The 25261-nt window shown below is 47.1% G+C and overlaps 1 protein-coding gene across 1 annotated transcript in view; it reads right to left on the bottom strand.

The window, feature by feature from the left end:
• The window catches only part of fam78ab (family with sequence similarity 78 member Ab), a 31862-nt gene extending 8390 nt beyond the window's left edge, over positions 1–23472 (bottom strand). The window contains exon 1 of the mRNA XM_060841140.1: positions 22411–23472. Within this exon, the coding sequence (XP_060697123.1) occupies positions 22411–22742 (332 nt within the window). The 5' untranslated portion in view covers positions 22743–23472. The remainder of the gene's footprint in view (positions 1–22410) is intronic.
• Positions 23473–25261: the final 1789 nt, after the last annotated feature.

The raw sequence follows: 25261 nt of genomic DNA, 5'->3' as shown, positions 1-25261 counted from the left end.
CCTAGACATTTTGTCACTATGTTTAGTCGCATCATCAGTGAGCTTCTGAACAATCTTCACTGGAGGCCTACCAGCCACAAGCTGATCCATAACCTGAGCTACAAATCTTCTCCAAAATCACAAGCAGATAATCTATTTCTGCCCTTGCTGCTTCAATTTTGTATCTTTAGTCTTTTGTGCAGTTTATTAAAGGGTTAAGCACCGGGAGAACTGTCCCGTCTCCTATGGAATAATTCCAGGGATGGTTTACCAACCAGCCCGGACAGCGATAGCTTCATGTTTAGTCAGTGTTTGCGATATGACAGCACTTCCACAGTGGTGCACATGGTGGCAGTCCACAATCCAGAGTCTCCAAAGTGGGTCTGATAAACTCAGAACCTTCTGATTTGGCAGCTGCTGACTGAGGTCACACAGCACCGTGGAAAATGTAAGATGAGTTAGTAAGAAGTCAGGTGGCACTACTCCAGACACCTGATGCTGTCAGGGCACTGCAATGATCATCATTACTGCCTCGTTGCACACACACACGGCACACACGCGCACACACACGCGCACACACACGCGCACACACACGCGCACACACACGCGCACACACACATGCACAGACACACAGGCGCACACACATGCACAGACACGCACAGACACACACACACGCACACACATAGACACACGCACACACACACACACACACACACACACACAGGCACACACATAGACACACAGACACACAAACACAGACACATGCACAGACACACAGGCACACACGCACAGACACTCACACACACACACACAGACACATGCACAGGCACACAGGCACACACATACACGCACAGACACACACAGACTCACACACAGAGACACGCACAGACACACAGGCACACACACACACACCCAGACACACAGGCGCGCGCGCGCACACACACACACACATAGACACACGCGCACACACACATGCACAGACGCACACACAGACACACACACACGCACGCACACACATAGACACACACACAGACACACGCAAACACTGACACACGCACAGACACACACACACTCACAGACACAAACATACACTCACACAGACACACACTCTCACACACACAAACACATGCACAGACATACACAAACACACACACACAGACACAACACATACACTCACACACACACAAACTCTCACACACACACGCACACAAACACACTCACAGACATACACACAAACACACACACACACAAACTCTCACACACACTCACAGACACACACACACACACATAGACACACACACATAGACACACACACTCTCTCACACGCACACATACACACCCACACACATGCAGACAAGGACATACATACACACACACACACAAACAAACAGACTCTGGACAGATCACAGCAACTGTCCTCCATTTACAGGTCTGCTGCACACAGAAACACCTGATATTTCCTCCACCTCGTATTGCACAACTTTACATTAGTCACGGCATTTGGTTTGGTGTCAAATTGATCAATATTTATATGGATTTGATCAGGAGAGGTGAGGGAGCAGCAAGTCTTTTAATGTATTAAATACTGAACTTGAGAGACAGCAGCCACCGTTCAGTTCTGGCTATTTTTAACGTCCTTTAGCATCGTTCTAATTCCAGTGCAGCTTCTAGAAAGACTGGCATTTCTTTTCAAAGCCATGTCTGAAATAGTTATAAAGGATTGCTCAGCCAATTTATTTTTTTGAAGAGCGAGGAAGTTGGAGCTGGTGTCTTGGCCAGTATTGATCCCTCATCGTTAACCAGATTAACTAGTGATCATCTCGGTGCTGTTAGTGAGAGCCTGCTCATGAACAGCCTGTGTTTCCCACACAGACAGCAGTGTAACACTCCCTCAGTGCTGCATTGGGAAGGTCAGGGTGGTCTCTAGGTTCACATGACAGACCATGACATGGAAAGAGACGTTTACACAGTGTCTGACTTAACTGGAATAAATGTTTTGATGAAGTCACAGAATTGTGATCAAAGTACTCAACTCTGGAAATGCAAAACCTTTGGAATGTCTTTGAAAAGTACAACACAGTAGGCGAATGAGAAAATGGAACTCTATTAAAGGGCTCCAGTTGGCGGGAGAGATGGGGAGCAGTTTCTTCTCACAAATGGTTGTGAATCTTTTCTCACACAGAGCTGCAAGGACAGAGTCCTCATGTATACTTCAGCTGAGGTATAGAGAGTGTGAGAGAGAGAGAGATTAGATTAGATTAGATAGATATTGATTCTTGATCAGTTGGGGAATCAAGAATTATGGGAAAATACAATGATTTGGAAGGAGCGTCGCTCCGAAAGCTAGTGTGCTTCCAATTAAACCTGTTGGACTATAACCTGGTGTTGTGTGATTTTTAACTGGGAAAATACAAGGAGGTGTTGGGGCCAGTTTGTTAGATATATTCAAGAGGGAGCTGGACACAGCCCTTGTGGCTAAAGGGATTGAGGGGGTACGGAGAGAATGTGGGAGTGAGATACTGGGATTGCATGACCAGCCATGATCATATTGAATGGTGGGGCAGGCTCAATGGACTGAATGGCCTCCTCCTGTTCCTATTCCTCTGGACTCTCAGTCTCACTGGGAAGTAACAGGTTGGTGTTTCCAAAGGCTCATATTTGGATCCATTACTGTCCACGAAAGTGGAGCTGAGATTACAATCAGGATCAGCTATTGACCACAGAAGAGTACAGCACTGCACAGGCACTTACCACTCTCCTGTAAAAATCCTGCCTCGCACATCTCCTCACCCCCAGCTTAAACCTGTCCTCCCTCTTATTCCCACCCTGAGAAAGCAACTCTGAGTAACCACCCTATCCACGCATTGGATCATCTCATATACCTCAATCAGCTCCCCCCCTCAGCCTCCAAGCTGTGATCTTATTGAATGGCGGAACAGGCTTGAAGGGCCCAATGGCCTACCCTGCTGCTAAGACCTATAGCGTTGAGAATTTGGAAATCAAGACATGACTTGATCCCATGGTCAGTGTGGATCTGTGGGCTCAGGAGTGAATGGGGAAAGGATGTAGCGCAAGATAACACACAGGCAGCAGATGTTTGGACCATTTTGAGTTTAAAGACACAAAAGCAGAAATTTAACATAGAAAATAGGAGCTGGAGTAGGCCATTCGAACCTTTGAGCCTGCCCCACCATTCAATATGATGATGGCTGACCATGTAATCTCAGTATCCCATTCCCACTGTCTCTCCATACCCCCTTGATCCTTTTAGCCACAAGCTCCCCCTTGAATGTATCTAATGAACTGGCCCCAACAGCATCCTGTGGGAGACAATTCCACAGTTTCACAACTCTCTGAGTGAAGACATTCTTCCTCATCTCAGACCTGAAAATGGCTTCCCCCTTTATTCTTAGATTGTGACCCCTCGTTATAGAGTTGCCCAACATTGGGAACACACTCTCCGCACCTAGCCTGTCCAGTGCTGTATGAGTCTTCACTGTCAGGTCAGGAATCTGTGGCGTTTGTCATTGTTCAAAACCACAAGAAACCTTCAGGTGCACAAAGAGGCCATTGAGCCCATCGTAACTGTGCTAGCCCTTTTAGAAAGTACCCAAACACTGCTCATGTCCTCTTTCTCCCACGTAGTGTAACAAAACATTCAAATCTTTCAGGAACACGTCGAATTCCCTTCTGAAAGTGATGACTTGAATCCACTTCAGTCAGTGCATCCCACATCATGAACTCAGGGTATTAAATAAAATCTCCTTATAACCTAATTGGAAGAACATTCTCCTCTTCAAATTATAGGATAGAGGGAAGGCTACACCCAACTCTTCATTAGTGTTCCCAAGGTGATTTGAACCAGTGCACTCTGGGGCCAGCAAGCATTGCTCAAAATAAAACATTGGATGATCTGGCTGCCATGCCATTGCATTTGTGGGATCCTACTGTGCACAGTTTGGCGACCACATTATAACAGTGAGTGCGTTTTCAAACAGGCTCCCATTGGCTGCAGTGATTTTGCACTGGCCTCTGGAGAACAAAAGGTGCTGGTCTCGCCTGAGATCCCTCCCAGAGAGGGGTCTCAGGGAAAGCAGGCAAACTGCCTGAATGGCCATGGGGACACAGAGCTCAGGTTGAAGCTTACGCTCTTGTGCTTTTTTTATTAACTCACTGAATGAGGGAATCACTGGCTAGGCCCAGCATTTATAGTCCATCCCTAATTGCCCAGAGGGCAGTTAAGAATCAACCTCTTTGCTGTGGATCTGGAGTCACATGTAGGCCAGACCAGGTAAGGATGGCAGATTTCCTTCCTGAAAGGGCATTAGTGACCCAGATATGTTTTTGCAATAGTGGTTGGCATTCTGCCAGTTTCTTTGTGATTGAATTCAAATTTCACGGTTTCCCTCACTAGGATTTGAGCCCCTATCCTCAAAACATTAGCCAGAGAGTTCTGGATTGCTAGCCCAGTGATGTTACCACTGTTCCATCCTTTAACTCTCGTTCAGGAAAGATTTACAAGGATGTTGCCAGGGTTGGAGGAATTGAGCTATAGGGAGAGGCTGAACAGGCTAGGGCTGTTTTCCCTGGAGCATCAGAGGCTGAGGGGTGACCTTTTAGAGGTTTATAAAATCATGACGGGCATGGATAGGATAAATAGGCAAAGTCTTTTCCCTGGGGTCGGGGAGTCCAGAACTAGAGGGCATAGGTTTAGGGTGAGAGGGGAAAGATATAAAAGAGACCTAAGGGGCAACGTTTCGCACAGAAGGTGGTGCATGTATGGAATGAGCTGCCAGACGAAGTGGTGTAGCATTTAAAAGGCATCTGGATGAATATATGAATAGGAAGTGTTTAGAGGGATATGGGCTAAGTGCTGGCAAATGGGATATATTGAATATCTGGTCAGCACGGATGGGTTGGACCGAAGGTCTACATCTCTGTGACTCTATGACTGTGTTGCACACTATTGGCTAGTACATACACGATGGATCAAATTACCAACTGCTTGTTAATATTTTTGCTTTCATCCATTCAATCCCTTTTCATTGATGCAACTTTGTCGTGGAAACTGATGCTTTATATTGTCATACAGAGACTGATACTAGACATCAAAAGAAGTATGGTTACCTGGGTGATGGTTACCTGGGTGATGAGGAGATGTCAACATTCCATTGGTGTTGTACTCATCACTCAGTCACCACCAGCAATGGCGATGGTAACCTGCTGACTGGTGAGTTACTTCTGTTTCAGGCATGACCATTCATCTCTGCCCAACAACTATCTGCATTTAGGTAGCATCCCTAATGTGGTACACTGTCCCAAAAGTAGTTTCATGGGTGCATTAATCAGGCAGTGAGATAAGATAAAAGATGTCCATGTGGATGGTGGATGATGGTCAAAGAGGTAGGCTTTTACAAAGACAGAAAGGGGAAGGAGGGAGATTCGGGGAAAGCTGTGGGCACAGCTGGCCATGGTGGAATGGTTAACATTGTGGGGAGTGGGATGCTCGAGGTCAGAATTGTAACAGAGAGATCCTGAAGGGTGATGGGGCTGGAGGAGGTGACAAAGAGCAGGGGGATTTGAGAATTTTAAACTGGACTTGGAGTGGATACAGAGCAGCATTTACTCAGGGGTGATGAATGACTGGGACCATGCGGGTTTGGTGATTGTCTGGACATGGGCATTGTGTCCAGGACATGGTCTGCTGTTTAATTTTGGGGGAATCAAACTGATTCAGTTGGATCATCATCCTGAGCACTTAGTCAGGTCATGTTACTGTTGACAGCTCAACAGAGAAAGTCCAAGGATCTGATTCTCCCCTATTCATTTGTTATATACATGTCTATTTTTGTACAGGATTAGGTTTTAAGGCTTTAATTTTGGTTTTGTGGTTCTGATGATGCCATACAGTCTCTCTCCCTTTAGGGACCAACACCCAAGTGGTTTTTACAATCCCTACTCCTAGGATTAGTCATGACCTCAATCCATCCTCATTTTCTAACATCCATCATTTTAATCGCAGGAAATAGAGTCACGGAGATTGACAGCACAGAAATAGGCCCTTCGGCATCCACAACAACCACCTAACCATTCCAATCCCATTTCCCAGCACTTAGCCTATAGCCCTGGTATATCTTGGCATCGCAAATGCATGTCTAAATACTTCCTCAATGTCATAGAGTCATACAGTTCCAAAACAGACCTTTAACCAGAGGGCTAGCGTGGTTTAGTCAATAGCACCTTGGAGTCAAAACGTTCTGGATTCAGATCACACTGCAGGTCCCCGAAACGTCAAGGCCAGTGCTCCGGTACGGAGGGAGTGTGGCACTGTCCGAGAGACTGCTGCTTCAGATACTAAACTGGTTTCCCTCTCAAATGGGTGTGAGTGACTGCAAAGAAGGTCAGGAGAGTTTGCACTGGCCAATATTTATCTCAACCAACATCACAAGAGCAGATGATCTGCATGATATCATGCTGCTGTGGGATCTTGCTGTGCACATGCTTGGTTGCGCCACGTTGCTTTAGTACAAGATGGAGAACGGAGAGATGCCTATCTGGTCAGTGTTTTATATAAACATACTGGTTTGTGTCTTGACAATAACATATCCAAGGGAGGATGTATACAAACGTGTGGCTTTGACACGGTCAATCCAGGGGGGCTGTTTCCCCTGGTGGGAGAGTCTAGGACCTGAGGGCATTATCTCAGGGTAAAAGGTCACCCATTTAAGACAAAGATGAGGAGGAATTTCTTCCCTCTGAAGGGTGTGAATCTGTGGAATTCTTTCCCGCAGAGGGCTATAAAGGCTGGGTCATGAAGTCTATTCAAGGCCGAGGTAGACAGGATTTTTAATCAGTAATGGAATGAAGAGTTATGAGAAAATGGCAGGAAAGTGGAATTGAGGATGATCAGATCAACCACGATCTCATAGAATGATGGTGTAGTTTCAATGGGCTGAATGGCCTAATTTCTTACATCTTAAAGAAGTGCCAGTAACTACCACCGTATATGGAGATGTTTAGCTTGCTTTTCAGTTAGTCCATTGATGCCGTATTTCTCATTTTTTTTAAGATTAGATTAGCTTACTTCGTGTGGAAACAGGCCCTTCAGCCCAACAAGTCCACACCAACCCACCCAGACCCATTCTGCTAACACTACAGGCAATTTAGCATGGCCAATTCACCTAACCTGCACATTTTTGGATTGTGGGAGGAAGCCCACACAGACACAAGGAGAATGTACAAACTCCACACAGAGAGTCGCCTGAGCTGGGAATTGAACCCGGGTCTCTGGTGCTGGGAGGCTGCAGTGCTAACCACTGCGCCACTGTGTCGCCCATGTTGTAGAGTAGTTTAAGATGTTGGAAATATTCTGAAGGGTAGATGCAGAGAAACTACTGCTTCTAGTAAGGAAGGTCTGAATAAGATAATCTTAAAATATAATTTAAAAACAAAACATACTCTTAAAATGAGTACGAGATCTTTAGTGAGGGGAACTGGATCTCTCAGTGACACAAGGGGATGTGAAAATCTGGAACTTTCCTCTGGCTGTTCATACAAACTATCCTCTGTGTGGAAAATGTTGTCCTTCAGGTCTCTTTTAAATCTTTCTCTTCTCACCTTAAAAATATGTCCCCTAGTTTCAACTTCCCAACCCTAGGGAAAAGACATTTGCTATTCAGCTTATCCATGTCCCTCTTGATTTTATAAACCTCTGTAAGGTCACTCCTCAATCTTCTTTGCTCCAGTGAAAACAGTCCCAGCCTATCCAGCCTCCCTTACAAATCAAACCCTCCTTTCCTGGTCATATCCTGGTAAATCTTATCTGCACCCTTTCCGTTAAATAATGCTCTTCCTAAAGCAGGGTGACCAGAACTGGACATAGTACTCCAGAAGTGGCCAAGTTGGATGGCGATGGGATTAAGGGGACTTGAGAAATACAAAACACAGGTGGCCAAATGGAATTGAGGTCAGGCATGATCAAACAGGATCATGTTGTAGGCCCAACAGCCTGAAAGGCCTACTCCCGTTGCTATGGCAGCCGAGTGCAGATAACCCTGCAGCATCCACTTAACCTGATTTAGCAGGGGCCAAATCAGCCAGTTCCTCTCTCTGAGATTCAGGTACATCGAGCAGGAGCTGTTACCTTGACTGATCTTTATCTACATTGTTTTGCAGTTGGGGCAGTTTCAGTTTGATTCAGTCTGATGAGAGATTTCAAGGACCGTTTCTATATCACCTCTTGTTCTCCTAATGCTGATCTGACATCATTGCATTGCAGCTTTCATCTAGAAATGCAGTTTGCAAAAAGTGCAATGTTTTATAATTCTGAGGTGGTCAGGGGCACTTCCTTTTGCATTCAGCACACTCCTCTAGCTCAGCTACTTAAGAGGAATCCTGATTTGAAAGATGCTTAACTTGAGATATGTTTCACCTTACACAACTAACAAGGAGCCAGGGAGGTCCCAGCACAGGCAGAGCAAATGCTTGTAATCTTGTTAATTTCAGAGGAGCTAATCAGTCACTAAATAGCACTGGGAAAAAGGTTTTTTTTAGATTAGATTGCTTACAGTGTGGAAACAGGCCCTTCGGCCCAACAAGTCCACACCGACCCACCACCCACCCATACCCCTAACATCTTCACCCACAGAATGGCAAGAATATGGAAGCCACTTAACTTCATTCAAGGGTGGACAAACACAGCCATACTCAAAAAGGAGTTGGAACATATTCGAAGGAATAGAGTTTACACAGCTTTGGGATATGCAGCAGATTGGATACATCTACCAGAGTCAGTATGAGGACAGTGCGCTGAATGGCCTCCTTCTCTGATTTGATGTGTTTCAGTGAGGTTTAGAGGATAAAGAGTCACAGAGTCTGACAGCATGGAAACAGACCCTTTGGCCCAACCAGTCCATGCCAACCCTAATCCCAAACCAAATTAGTCCTACCTGCCTGCTCCTGACCCATATCCCTCCAAACCTTTTCCATTCATGTCCTTATCCAAACATCTTTTAAATGTTGTCACTGTACCCACATCCAGCACTTTGTCTGGAAGTTCATTCTGCACTAACTACTGTCTCTGTGTAAAAGAGTTACCCCTTCATGTCCTTTTGAAATCTTTGAGAAAGATGGTTCACCTTAAAACCATGCCCCCTGGTTTTGAACTCCTCCACAAGATCCTGGTCATTAACCTTATCCATGCCCCGTCATGGTCTTATAAACTTCAATAATGTCACCCCTCAACTTCCAGATGCTCTAGTGAAAAAAATCCCAGTCTATTTTTATATCTCAAACCCCACGTCATTCAGGATTCAATTCCAGAATGAAACCCGGTGTGATTAGATTAGATTACTTACAGTGAAGAAACAGGCCCTTCAGCCCAACAAGTCCACACCGACCCTCCGAATAGCAACCCATCCAGACCCATTCCCCTACATTTACCCCTTCACCTAACACCATGGGCAATTTAGCATGGGCATTTCACCTAACCTGTACATCTTTGGACTGTGGGAGGAAACCCACGCAGACACAGGGAGAAGGTGCAAACTCCACACAGGCACTTGCCCGAGGTGGGAATTGAACCCGGGTCTCTGCCACTGTGAAGCAGCAGTGCTAACTGCTGTGCCACTGTGCTGCCCCCAAGTAGGAAACAGGCTCAAGTCATTCTTAGTCTGAGGGGGTTGTGGTGTTTACTTGGACTTCCAGAGTCCTACCCACCCTCTTATGATCATAAAAGATCCCATGGCTGCTATCTCTAAGAGGGGGGCTCATTGCTCAGTCTCTTGGTCAATATTTATCCCTCCATCAATGAGAAACGATCATCTGCTCATTTTCACATTGTTACTTGTGGTCCCCAAAACTGGCTGCTATGATTTCTACATTGAATCCCTACAGTGTGGAACCAGGCCGTTTGGCCCATTGAGTTCATCCTGACCCTCCAAAACGTGTCCAATCCAGGCCCATCATCCCTTTGTCCACGTAACCCTGCATTTCCTATGGCTAACCCACATTTCCTGCACATTATGGGTCAATTCCCCATGGCCAATCCACCATAACCTGCACATCTTTGGATTGTGGGAGGAAACCAGAGCACCTGGATATCATTGGGATTCATTCTTTGATAGAACACAGATGTCACCGATCAGAGTTTGTTGCCCATCCCTACCTTCCCTTGAACTGAGTGGCTTCCTAAGGCCATTTCTGAGGGCAGTTAAAAGCCACCCCATTGCTTGTAGGCCAGACCAGGTAATGATGGCAGATTTCCCTAAAGGACATTAGGGAAACCCTAATGGGTTTTTGCAAAGATCGATGATTGTTTTAGGGTCACCATTTGTTCCGATTCCAGATTTGTTTATTGAATATAAATGGTGTGAGCTGCAGTGGTGGAAATTGAACTTGTGGCCCTGGATTTCATTGGATCACTAGATTAATTGTCCAGTGACATTAGCAATGTGCCACCATCAGACCCACAGCAATGATTTAATTCTCAATTGCTCTCCAGGGCAGATATAGGGATGGTCAACAAATGCTGGACCACTACCACATACTGGACAATGTGTTGGTAGTGTCCCTGCCTCCGAGCCAGGAGGTTTTGGGTTCAATTCCAACCTATTTTCTAGGTGTGTAATATCATCTTTGAACAGACTGACTGGAAAATATATACGATTACATAATAAGCAAGAGTTTTTGTGACACCAAGATAGTGTCCATAGCAATGTGTGAGGTGATGGCCCAATGCTTTGTTGCGAGACCATTAATGCAGAGATCCAGGTCATATTCTGGGAACCTTGGCTTAAATCCTGCCATGGTAGATGGTGGAATTCAATTTTAATAAAAATTGGGAATTAAGAGTCATAATGTTACCGTGAATCCATTGTTGATTGTTGGAAACACCCATCTGGGTCACTAATGTTCTTCAGGAAGGAGACTGCCATCCTTACCTGGTCTGGCCTACACATGATTGCAGACTAACAGCAATGGGGTTGACACTTAACTACCCTCTGGGCAATTAGGGATGGGCAATAACTCCTGGGCCGAGCCAGTGACACTCTCATCCCATGAATGAATACCAAAAAAAAACCTCTAGACCAGGAGGCCTGGGTTCAAGTCCCACCTGTTCCAGACGTGTGTAAGAACATCTCTGAACAGGCTGATTAGATAACACTTATAACGGGTCATGTGGGGCGCTTGTGGTGTAGTAATAGTAGTGTCCCTCAGTCTGAGACAGGAGGTCTGGGTTCAAATCCCAACTGCTCCAGAGACACGTAATAGCATTTTTAAAAATCAGTCGATTCAAAAATACCAGGACCATGTCAGTGAGTGAGCTTTTATAAAAAAACAGTCCAGTGCAGATAGGGAGGGAAAGGTCACTGTGTCCGGATAATTACAATGCCAGTATTCCCCATCGGACTCACATAACCACCTCTTAGACAATAAACACTGGCCTCATCAGTAACACCCACATCCTACGATCAAACTATATGTTAACAAAAGGCCCACAGACGAGGAGGTGGTGTGTGGGAAGTATTCAGATGTGTTGCTGAATCTGTGGGATTACCTTTCAGCTGAAGAGATGATAAAGGATTGTGAATCATTAATTATGTTAATACAATCTTAGCTGGCCCACATTTCAGGCCTGTCCCTTTAACATGGCATCAATAAATTTTGCACATGTACCTTTTTGAATGTAATCTGCTTCTGTTTAATGGAGACAGGGTGGGGTGAGGTGGTGACCTTTAGTTGTAAACTGAATCGATTCAACCAAACATTGAGTCAGAAACAGGCCCTATGGTCCAACTCTTCCATGCCGACCAGATTTCTCAAATTAAACTGGTCCCACTTGCCTGCAATTGGTCCATATCCCGCTGAACCCTTCTTATAATCAGGTACTTGTCCCGATGCCTTTTAAATGCTGTAATTGTATCAGCCTCCACCACTTCCTCTGGCAGCTCATTCCATACACACACCACCCTCTATGTGAAAACGTCACCCCATAGGTCCCTTTTAAATCTTTCCCCTCTGGCCTTAGACCAATGGCCTCTGGTTTTGATGCCCCCACCTTTAGGGAAAAGACCTTGGATGTTCACCCAATCCATGCTGCTCTAGAAGGTCACCCCTCAGCCTCTGATGCTCCAGGGAAAGATGTCCCAGCCTATCCAGCCTCTTCCTGCAACTCAAATGCTCCAATTCTGGTAAAACTTTGCAAAACCTTTCTGCACCCTTTCCAGTTTAATAATATCCTTTCCAAAGCAGGAAAACCAGAACTGTACACAATACAGAAAGACCTCGATTATCCAGCAAGATCACATGGTCCTGATGTCGGCTAAGCTGTGTTATCCAGCATTTGATTATCCAGAATCCAATTAACTGAATGAAATACTGCCTGGCTGTGTCCTTTGGATAATCAAGGTTCCTCTATACTCCAAAAGTGGCCTCACCAATGTCCTTTATAAACTCAACATGACGTCCTAACTGCTATACTCAATGGTCTGAGCAAGTGTGCAACATACCTTCTTAACACCCTGTCTACTGTGAGTAAAAAGTGAGGTCTGCAGATGCTGGAGATCAGAGCTGAAAATGTGTTGCTGGTTAAAGCACAGCAGGTCAGGCAGCATCCAAGGAACAGGAAATTCGACGTTTCGGGCCAGAGCCTTCTACCTGTGACACCACTTTCAAGGAACTATGTACTGCATCCCTTGGTCTCTCTGTTTCCCAGGCCCTTACCCACATTAACTGGAAAAGTCCTGCTTTGGTTTGTCTTCCCAAAATGCAACAGCTCACATTTACCTGCCTTAAACTCCATCTGCCACTATCACTCCCATTGGCCCAGCTGTTCAGGATCTGAGATAACCTTCCTCACTGTCCACTACACCACCAATTTTGATGTCATCCGCAGACTTACCAACCATGCCTCTTACATTCCCATCCAAATCATGTTTGAGAGCTGTCTACGTTCCAGCAGTAACTACACTTTGAGAAACATTTATCTGGCTCTAAAGTGCTTCCTGATGTCATAGAATTGGTATGAAAATGTGGGGTTTTTTTTGACAACATGTGTACACAATAGTGCAGGTAGTCCAAGTACAATCTGCGCAGGTTCACTGTAAAGACCCTTTATCTTTACTACACAGACCCTAACTAACACACTCTGAATTCTTCCATCCTGTCCCAGTGATAGAGATAGGCCCGATATTCCCAATTCCTCCGCCTCCGCTGCATCTGTTCCCAGGAGGACCAGTTCCACCATGAACACATCAGATGGCCTCCTTCTTCAAAGACCGCAGGTTCCCCCCCACCACGTGGTTGATGATGCCCTCCAACACATCTCATCCACGTCCCACACTTTCTCCCTCGAACCCCACCCCTCCAACCCCAACAAGGACAGAACTCCCTGGTCCTCACCTTCCACCCCACCAACCTCTGTATACATCCTCCGTCATTTCCGCCACCTCCAAACAGACCCCACCAGCAGAGATGTATTTCCCTCCCCACCACTATCTGATTTCCGTAAAGACTGTTCCCCTCCGTGACTACCTGGTCAGGTCCACAATCCCCTACAACCCACCCTCCCGTACTGGCACCTTCCCCTGCCACCGCAGGAATTGCCAAACCTGAGCCCACACCTCCTCCCTCACCTCCATCCAAGGCCCTAAAGGGAGCCTTCCACATCCATCAAAGTTTTACCTGCACATCCACCAATATCATTTATTGTATCTGTTGCTCCTGATGCGGTCTCCTCTACATTGGGGAGACTGGACGCCTACTCACAGAGCATTTCAGAGAACATCTCCGGGACACCCGCACCAATTAACTGCACTGCCCCGTGGCCCAACATTTCAACTCCCCCTCCCACTCTGCTGAGGACGTGCATGTCCTGGGCCTCCTCCACCGCCGCTCCCTCACCACCCGACACCTGGAGGAAGAACGCCTCATCTTCTGCCTGGGGACCCTTCAACCCAAGAGCATCAATGTGGGCTTCACCAGTTTCCTCATTTCCCCTTCCCCCCCACCTTACCCCAGTTCCAAACTTCCAGCTCAGCACCTCCCTCATGACCTGTCCCAGCTGTCCATCTTCCTTCCCACCTATCCGCTCCACCCCCCTCCCTGACCTATCACCATCCCCCCACCTCCATCCACCTATCATACTCTCAGCTACCCTCCCCCCCAGCCCCACCCCTCTCCCATTTATCTCTCCAACCTCAGAGGCTCCCAGCCTCATTCTTGATGTAAAGCTTTTGCCTGAAACGTGGATTCTCCTGCTCCTTGGATGCTGCCTGACCAGCTGTGCTTTTCCAGCACCACACCCTCGACTCTATGACTCCATGTTGTGGGGAATCGAGAACAGAATTGAAATCTAGAGCTCAGCCATTCAAGGAACATTGAGAAGCACTCTTCTCAAATAAGGGACAACTGGCCCTGTCCTCTCGAGGAGGTAGGAAATGCTTTCAAGACTAAAGTCGATAGAATTTTCATTCAGCAAGACCATGGAGGGATATGGTGTAACTGGAGTTGATGTTCAGCTCAGCCATGACCCAATTGAATGACCTGTTCCAGTTTCTATGATCTTATTGATTGGTTCCTGCATCTAAATGGGTGGCATGGTGGCTCAGTGGTTAGCACAGCTGCCTCACACCGCCAGGGTCCCAGGTTCGATTCCAACCTCTGGCGACTGTGTCTGTGTGGAGTTTGCACATTCTCCCGGTGTCAGCATGGGCTTCCTCTGGGTGCTGTAGTTTCTTCCCACAGTCCAAAGATGTGTAGGTTAGGTGGGTTGGCCATGGGAAATATCCCCATAGTGTCCAGGGATGTGCAGGCTAGGTGGGTTAGCCATGGAATGCAAGGTTTCAGGGATGGTGTAGGGGGCTAGGTCTGGATGTGATGCTGTTGTGGGTCAGTGTGGATTTGGGGGCACGAATGGCCTGCTTCCACATTGTTGGGATTCTATAAATCATTTCAAATAACAAGAAGCCTGAACACTGGTCTGTACAATCCACCAGCTGTCAATTGAACAATATCAATTTGTCATTGGTGTCTTTCCAGATCTGCGCTATCACAAGGAATTTGACAATCCCTTTTACTGGGATCATTCCTATCACCCATTGCTTCCAGCTCCATTGTACCCTTTGAGCATCACTAGGAATTAGACAGTAGGTACTGGCCTTGCCTGAGACACATGTCGAGGACAGGGTTAAAGAAAGGGCAGATACCTGGGAAGGTTTATTTATTGCCTTGCTCTTAGTTAGTCTACCACATCAGAGTTTCAATGTTTGATGAATTCTTGCAGATAGGATATTATTATGCACACAAACAGGCAACACCCTTCGATGAGACATAGAGTTCACTACCTGCAGCATCAATGGCACCAATACCAGCTTTCCACTTATATCACTCCTCACAGGTCACTCATGGCAGAAGCTATTTCATGGAAAGAGACCATTCTGCCCATTGTGCCTGTGCCAGCTCTCTGAAAGGGCAGCTCAATTAGTCCCGCTCCCCCTGCTCTTCCCTTCATTGTCTTACAGATGATTTATTTTCAAATATTTATCCCACTACCTTTTGAAAGCTACAATTCCAAGGCAGCCAACATCATCAAAGGCCCCGGTTATAATCTCTTCCGACAGGCAGAAGTACAGAACTTAAACACACGGACCACCAGATTCAAGAACAGCTTCTTCACCGCTGTTTTTAGATTTCTGAATGGACCTCTCTAATTTCAAACGTAATGTTCACCTTGCTCTCTGTGCACCTTCTCTGCAGCCGTTAACATTGTATTCCTTGATCTGTTCCATCACCCTATGACCATTGTATGGTACGATCTGCCTGTACTGCACACAAAACCAAACTTTTCACTGTACTTAGGTGTATGTGACATCCAACCCCACCCCTCCCCCCCCAAACTCGGCAACGCCCTCTTGAACTGTCCTCCCTGTCCATCTTCCTTCCTACCTATCTGCTCCACCCTCCACTCCGACCGAATACCATCACACCGCATCTCCATCTACCTATTGCATTCTCAGCTACATTCACCCTCGCCACCCCCCCCCCCCCCACCCCCTCCATTTATCACAGCCCCCTGTAGGAGAAAAGTTCCAGGAATTTGACCCAGGGACAGTGAAGGGAATGCTGATATATTTCCAAGTGAGGATTTTCCCTGCACCTGCTGCCTTAGGTATTCTGAAAGGCAGAGGTGGCTCGGTCGGAGCAGAATTAGTGAGCTGTGCTCCATACAAACCATCTCATCTCACCCCAACAAAATAGTCCTCCCTTCCTTGAGCTTATCCAGCTCCCTTTCAAGTAATCTATATCATATCTATGATAGCAAGTTCCTCATTTTTCTTAAATCATTCATTGGATGAAGGCATTGCTGGCTAGACCACCATTTATTGTCCTCTCCTAATTACCCAGAGAGCAGTTTAAGAGTCAGCCATATTGCTGTGGGTCTGAAGTCACGTGTAGGCCAGATGAGGTAAGGATGGCAGTGTCCTTCCCTAAAGGACACTAGTGACCAGATGGGTTTTTCTGACAATGGACTCATGGTCATCATCTGCTGTGGTGGGATTTGAGCCCAGGTCCCCAGGATATTATCTGGGTTTCTGGATTAATAGTCTAGCATTAATATCACTAAGCCATCACCTCCCCTATACACTATTCTCTGTGTAATGAGGTTTCTTCTGAATTCCTGCCTGGAATTATTAGTGACTGTCTTGGAGTTATGCTCCCTAGTTTTAAACCTGTTTTCCCATCAGAAGGTATATTCCAAGTTCTAAAATGTCCACCTCATCTTCCCCAACCACCATGGTCCTTCTGATGACAACTAGTTCAGATCTGAGGCTGCAGTCACTGATCTTCTGACTTTTGAAAGACATTTTCCTCCTTAATCTTCCAAAACAACTACACAATTTCAGAATTGAGGATTAAATCTTCCCAGAAAGTTATTGAGTTTATAATCTTATAATTCTGACATTAATATATTAGCCTGGGCTCACTCATTATTTGTATCATTACAGATATTTGATTTGGTAACTGTGTGGTGTTAGGATTTGTGGGAATGACATTTAATCCGCTCGTATTTAGGAAGTGCTTGCTTTGAAAAATTTAATAGTGTGTACTTGTTGTCTGTTGAGGTCAATGCTGAGACTGTTAACACTTTCCCAGCTAACAGACTGGGCCCACTAAATGCAATGGTCTGGGTTATTGTCATACAGATGTTCATGGAATCTTACTGTGTACAAATTGCACATTTTGCATTTCCTACATTATAACATTGACTACACCCCAGAAAGCTGTAAATCACTTTGGGATGTCCTGAAGGAGGCAATAGAAATGCAAGTTCTGTCTATCTCCTGCTTTCCAAAGTGTTGTTCATCTCAGGTTGAGTTTACATGTTCAGGGGATGGGACAATTTCCTAGCATAGTTTGAAAAACCCAAGTGTGGCCTGGTCAAACTTTATTCTCTTACACAACACTTCTGGAAGCTGATTAATTACTGCTGCAAATGTGTTGCTGGTCAAAGCACAGCAGGTCAGGCAGCATCTCAGGAATAGAGAATTCGACGTTTCGAGCATAAGCCCTTCATCAGGAATAAGAGAGAGAGCCAAGCAGGCTAAGATAAAAGGTAGGGAGGAGGGACTAGGGGGAGGGGCGATGGAGGTGGGATAGGTGGAAGGAGGTCAAGGTGAGGGTGATAGGCCGGAGTGGGGTGGGGGCGGAGAGGTCAGGAAGAGGATTGCAGGTTAGGAGGGCGGTGCTGAGTTGAGGGAACCAACTGAGACAAGGTGGGGGGAGGGGAAATGAGGAAACTGGAGAAATCTGAATTCCTCCAACCACAAGGTATGAATTCAGATTTCTCCAGTTTCCTCATTTCCCCTCCCCCCACCTTGTCTCAGTCGGTTCCCTCAACTCAGCACCGCCCTCCTAACCTGCAATCCTCTTCCTGACCTCTCCGCCCCCACCCCACACCGGCCTATCACCCTCACCTTGACCTCCTTCCACCTATCCCACCTCCATCGCCCCTCCCCCTAGTCCCTCCTCCCTACCTTTTATCTTAGCCTGCTTGGCTCTCTCTCTTATTCCTGATGAAGGGCTTATGCTCGAAACGTCGAATTCTCTATTCCTGAGATGCTGCCTGACCTGCTGTGCTTTAACCAGCAACACATTTGCAGCTGTGATCTCCAGCATCTGCAGACCTCATTTTTTACTACAAGCTGATTAATTAGTCATGGGCCCATACTACGTGTGAACAGACTGGCTGTGAGATGGTAGGGAAGTGGAACAATGTGCTGAGGACAGAGAGGAGTGCTGACTCTGTAGAAGTTGGTTTGATTTTGCAATTCCTGAGGAACGTGGTCCCAGAGCCTGAATTCACTCCCCCAGCTGCACAGGAGCCGGACAACAACAGGGGGCAGTATTCTGTGATCAACATCAAGCTGGGCGCTCAAGACACATCGAAAGATTTCTGAGTTTGTGGGACTTGTTTTAATCCAACGCCTTCTTCCCCACCCCCACTTAATGAGGTTAGAATATTCCTGCAGTGAGGAGTTGTGGACAGGGAGGGGAGGAGACATTGGCCTTGTTTTACCAGAGCAAACCGGATATTATCAGGAGGATGGATGGTCACTACACTCTCTCTCTGAAAAACCAATTGAGGAAGCACGGTTTCAGGAACTCTCAATCAAATCAGAACCCAGATAGATGTGGTCACAATTACCACTTCTGCTACTGAGTTACATTTCTAACTCAGCAGGGATATATGTTGGTGGAGTGGGCAGACAGGCGGTAGATGAAGCTCAATGCGCAGAAATGTGAGGTGATGCAGTTTGTTGGGAGAACATTGAAAGACAAATATATAATAGAGGGTGCAATTGTAAAGGGGATGCAGGGGTAAAGGCAGCTGGGGGTATTTGTGCACACCTCATTGGTGGGATGGGGGAGAGGGCAATTAATACACATTATCCATGGCTTTAGTAATAGGGGCATGGAGTCCAAGAGCAAAGAGGTGATGTTAAACTTGTACAAGACACTTGTTAGCCCTCAGTTGGAGTAGTGTGTACATTTTAAGGAACCTAAATTATTGGAAAGAGGAGGACACCTTGGAGAGAGTGTAGTAGCAATTTGGGACTGTTCTTTTTGGAGAGAAGGTGGCTAAGAGGAAATTTAATTGAAATTCAAAATCATGAGCAGGTTGTGCAGAGTAGATAGAATCACAGAATCCCTACAATGTGGAAGCAGGCCATTCAGCCCATCAAGTCTACTGAGCCTCTGAAAAGCATCCCACCCAGACCCACCCTATCCCTGTATTTCTCATGGCCAACCCACCTAGCCTGCACATCCCTGTACAATTCAGCATGGCCAATCCACCCTAACCTGTACATCTTTGGACTATGGGAGGAAACCAGAGCACCCAGAAGAAACCCACACAGACAGTTACCTGAGGGTAGAATCGAACCCGGGTCCCCAGTGCTATCAGGGAGCAGTGCTAACCACTGTGCCACCCACAGGGAGAAACTGTTCATGTTCTTGTTCCTTTTATAAACAAGATGGCATAGATTTTAGGTGTTCTGCAAATGAAACAGGGGCGATGTGAGGAGAAACATTTTCACACAGTGAGTAGTTAGGGTGTGGAATACATTGCCTGGAAATATGGTGGGGACAGGTTCCGCTGAGTCATTCCAGAGGGACACTGGATAGTTATTTGGGTGAATACAATGTGGAAGTGTGGGAGGTGATAATGCTCATCATAGCAAGGTGATTCAAATGGCATCCTTCTGCACTGTAAGACTTTCTGTGATTCAACATTAGCAAACCTGGTCAGCGTGGACCAGTTGGGCCGAAGGGCCTGTTTCTGTGCTGTATCACTCTAACTCTAACTACCCCTATATTTCCTTTTTGTAACATGGAGTCCAGATGTGCTCATTGTCACTTCCCAAGTGTTGTTTAATAATTTTATTATCAGTCCTATTTCAATGTCCCCCTCTCTCTTGAGATGAATCTCTGTGCTGACTCAGTTTTTCTGTGGCATTATTGGCCTGTCACCCCATTCTAGGTGCCAGGAAATGACAGCATTACCAGCCAATATACACCATGAGAGATGATACACTCAGTTAAGAAGGCAGAACAGGCCATTTATGATCAAAATCAAATTATATCTCTTAAACAGGTACTCTCCATATCCACTGATTATATGGGACCAGATTATGACCGAATTTATCAAAATTTCATAAATTATTTGACGAAGTAAAATGAAGTAGCAGTAAGAGTAATATTGTTGGAGTAATGTATTCATTTCCCAAAACGCCTTTGCTAAGATACTGTGGGCTAGGTTCATGACTAAGGTCAGAACATGAGACATTACATCTACTTACAGGAGAGACCAGAACTCAGTCATAAATATAAGATCCTGACTAATTAATCCAATCGGGAATTCAGGTGAAGTGTCCTCAGCCCAGAATGTGGTTCTTGCTGCTACAGCAAATGCTTGAGGTAAATAATTTAGATACATGTGAGACAAAACCAGAAAAATAGCCATCAGGCTGAGTGAGATTGAAGGATATGCTGTTGTTTGGAGATGGGACCAACTAACCTGTCTTCCAGCTGTAAGACCATGTACTTGTACAAGACTGTTGTATCATACTGTTTCTCCTGGGATTGTTTGTAACTGTACATAACACCTTAGTCACAACTGTATTCCTGAGAATCTAATGGATTACTCAGAGTTTGTGCCTGGTTACATTTGATATGTTACAAAAGGCTAAATGTACAATGCAGTAAAAAAAAACCACAATATATATTCTAAACAGCTGTCACACTCTATTTAGGGTGTTATCTAACCAGCTTGATGTGATTATTAAGCTGGAACAGGCTTTCAGCGTCACTATTTGCCTGAAATGTTCATTAATGATACCTTAATGCACTGATAAATCCCTCAGAGTAATAGGAACACGAGTCCATCAACAGAAAGGTTAAAGATAGCAATGAAATTAGACACATTCCAGCCAACTCCCCTCTACACCCAAAGACCATAAGGTTAAACCACCACCAGTCCACGCTCTCTGTCCCTCTCCCTGTCTCCCTCTCTCTCTCCCTCCCACCCTCTCTCTCCCTCCTTGTCTTTTTCTCTCCCTACCACTCTCTCTCTCACACACAGCCTCTCTCCCTCCTCCTTTCCTCTCCCCCTCCTGTCTCTCTCCCATCTCTCACACACACACACCCATTCTCTCACACACAAAATGCACACTCACTCACACACAAATGCACACCCACTCTCTCGCACACAAACACACACATATTCTCACTCACAAACACATACCACTCTCTCTCATACACACTCACTTTCTCACACACAAATACACTCCCACACACACAAACACATACCCACTCTCTCTCACACACACCCATTCTCACACACACAAACACACATATTCTCACACACACACGCACTCTTCTCACACAAACATGCACTCACTCTTACACACATATACTCACACTCACACACACAAATACATACCCACTCTCTCTCACACAAACAGACACAGTCACTAAAATAAAACAAAGAACTGGATGCTGGCGATCTGAATCAAACAAACAGAAATTTTTGGAGAAACTCAGCAGGTCTGACAGCATCCCAGGGGAAAGAAGCAGAGTTACCATTTCAGGTCCAGAGTTCTGAGGAAGGGTCAAACACATATGCACACTCCCTCACTCAGTCATACACACCCACTCATTCACACACACATCCCTTCACTCACTCAGACACACACACATTTGCACACTCACTTATGAGCACAACCACTTATGCGCACACAAACTATTGCTCATACCAGTAACACACAATCTCATTCACTATCTCACACATATATACAGATACACATTTACTCGACCATCACACACACAACTTTCTCACACACAAACTCTGTATTGCTCACATACACACATTCTACACTTGCAGACACACACTGACGGATCCCAACACTCACTGACACACACACAGTCTAATACTCACTGACAGACAGACATACAGTCTAACACACGCATACAGTCTAATACACATTCACACACAGTCTAACACTCACACATACTCCCACACAGTCTGACACTGACACACTTACGGTCTAACATTTCACTGACAGACACACTAACAACCCAACACTCACTGACAGATCCCGGACCCCACTCAGTGACAGACCCCGGACCCCACTCAGTGACAGACCCCGGACCCCACTCACTGACAGATCCCTGACCCCACTCACTGACAGACCCCTGACCCCACTCAGTGACAGACCCCTGACACACTCACTGACAGATCCCGGACCCCACTCAGTGACAGACCCCTGACACACTCACTGACAGAGGTCGGTGCCCGCTCAAGCCCAGTTCCTGCCCACAGTCAGTGCCCAGAGACAAGAGACAGAGAGGGTCTGCCTCTCGCATACTCACATGCCCAGCTCCCCGTACGTGTTGTAAAACTCCATGTAGTTACAGGCTTGGATCCAGCCGACCACCCACGTCTCGGCCCGGAGGATGGGGGGCACACAGACCCGGGCGGTCGCTCGGAAATACGGGGTCCGGTACCGGAGCACAATGTCCGAGCTCTCGTCGATGACCGTGGGGTTGGCGTCGATGGTGGCGGAGAGTTCCTTGAGGCAGATGGATTCACGGCAGACTCGGGGTTTACACACTAGGCTGCTAATACAGCCCATAGCCGCAGCAGCAGGCAGTAGTAGGGACAGGCAGAGGGTGAGCAACAGGCAGCCCCCAAGGCGGGACATTGAGGGACACAGCTCACTCTAACTCACTCCAGCCTGGTCCATTCATTCCCCTGTGTGTATAAAAACCCACCCCAACCCTCCCCTGCTAACTACCGCCCAGGGATGCACATGAGAGAACTCTTCCACCTTCAGATGGGGAGATGTTTCCTCAGCTTCTCCCCCCTCCCAGCTGGGAGGGCAGGGGAGGGATTAATAACCCTCGCTTTCTAAAGCATGGTCCCCGGCCATGACCCAGGGAGTCACTGGGGGAGGTAGGGACAGACCCAGAGTGCTGTCAGAACAACAACAAAAAAAACCTCAGTAAAATAAAGAGCTGGGGGCTGAGGAGGGGAGAGAATGGCAGGAGATTCTCTCTCTCTCTGTGTGAGGCTGGTGAGTGTCAGGAGCAGTCTGCAGGATGTTCCTCTGTGTGTGTGTGTGTGTGTGTGTGTCAGCTCCCTCTGCGGCTGCTGCTGTGATAGTCATGAGCACAGCCAGCTCGACACTGACGTTCACAATCCTTCACATTATTAGCCCGTAACAACACAGCGTTGCGCACACACACAGACATAAAAGTCCCTGAGCTCCACAGGAGCAGAGGGCAGTTTCCAATGCAGCACCCTTCATTGCAGAGACATCAGTGTGCAGCCCCAATCCCCTTCCTGCTTTTCTCATCTCTCTCCCCCCAGGGACTGTCCCTGTCACACTGACCTCCAGCTCCCTCACCCACCCCCTGGAGGAACGTGCAGATCGAATCTCTTCCCCTGTCGCTGCACTGAGACTTTCAGCTCCATTTCCGGGTATTGTCATCTTCAGGGTGTTGTGGGAGATGTAGTTTTGACCTGCTCACCTTCAGGCTCTGTCACCAGCTCCCCTCCCAGTCCTAGAGCATTGGCCGCAGCTACCTGTTCAGTTTTACATTTCTGAATAGGCTCTTTCTCCAACTCCTCATCAATCACCCACTCCCGTGGCTCTCTGAACTTCCTTCACTTGTGCAGTGGAACAGCTCATTCACCGCTCACCCCCCCCCCCCAGGGATACCCACTCTCCCCAGGGAGCTCCTGCAAATACAGACACTCCCCAGGACTCCTGCAAATAGAGACTCTCCCCAGGGACCCCAGTAAATACAGACACTCCCCAGGACCCCTGCACATACAGACTCTCCCCAGGGAGCCCCTGCACATACAGACTCTCCCCAGGACCCCTGTAAATGCAGACTCTCCCCAGGGAGCCCCTGTAAATGCAGACTCTCCCCAGGACCCCTGTAAATGCAGACTCTCCCCAGGGAGCCCAGTAAATACAGACACTCCCCAGGGACCCCTGTAAATACAGACACTCCCCAGGACCCCTGTATAAATGCAGACTCTCCCCAGGGAGCCCCTGTAAATACAGACACTCCCCAGGGACCCCAGTAAATACAGACACTCCCCAGGGACCCCTGTAAATACAGACACTCCCCAGGGAGCTGCTGCACATACAGACACTCCCCAGGACTCCTGCAAATAGAGACTCTCCCCAGGGACCCCAGTAAATACAGACACTCCCCAGGACCCCTGTAAATGCAGACTCTCCCCAGGGAGCCCCTGCACATACAGACTCTCCCCAGGGAGCTCCTGCAAATACAAACTCTCCCCAGGGAGCCCCTGCAAATACAGACTCTCCCCAGGAACGCCTGTAAATACAGACCCTTCCCAGGGGACCCCCTGCAAATACAGACACTCCCCAGGGACCCCCCGTAAATAGACTTTCCCCAGGGGACCCCCTGCAAATACAGACACTCCCCAGGGGACCCCTGTAAATACAGACTCTCCCCAGGGACGCCTGTAAATACAGACTCTCACCAGGGACCCCTGTAAATACAGACCCTTCCCAGGGGACCCCCTGCAAATACAGACACTCCCCAGGGACCCCCCGTAAATAGACTTTCCCCAGGGGACCCCCTGCAAATACAGACACTCCCCAGGGGACCCCTGTAAATACAGACTCTCCCCAGGGAGTCCCTGCAAATACAGACTCTCACCAGGGACCCCTGTAAATACAGACCCTTCCCAGGGGACCCCCTGCAAATACAGACACTCCCCAGGGACCCCCCGTAAATAGACTTTCCCCAGGGGACCCCCTGCAAATACAGACACTCCCCAGGGGACCCCTGTAAATACAGACACTCCCCAGGACCCCTGCAAATACAGACTCTCCCCAGGGACGCCTGTAAATACAGACTCTCACCAGGGACCCCTGTAAATACAGACTATCCCCAGGCACCCCTGTAATGACCTCCTGTTCATACCAATATTCTCCAGAGATCCCTGTAAGTATCGACACTCCCCAAGAACCCCGGAGGTAGAAACATTCCCCAGGGTTCCTCTGTAAATATCGACACTCCCCAAGAACCCCCAGAGGTAGAAACACTCCCCAGGGTTCCTCTGTGAATATCAACACTCCCCAAGTACTCCCTACAAGAATCGACACACCTGCCAAGGGGCTCCTGTTAATATGAACACTCACTGGGGACCCTCTGCAAAACATTGATACACTTCCTG

The sequence above is a fragment of the Hemiscyllium ocellatum genome, chromosome 21, assembly GCF_020745735.1.
Source record: "Hemiscyllium ocellatum isolate sHemOce1 chromosome 21, sHemOce1.pat.X.cur, whole genome shotgun sequence".
In the NCBI taxonomy this organism is placed as follows: domain Eukaryota; kingdom Metazoa; phylum Chordata; class Chondrichthyes; order Orectolobiformes; family Hemiscylliidae; genus Hemiscyllium; species Hemiscyllium ocellatum.
The sequence above is the reverse complement of the archived record's forward strand: the minus strand, read 5'-3'. Positions and strand labels throughout refer to the sequence as shown.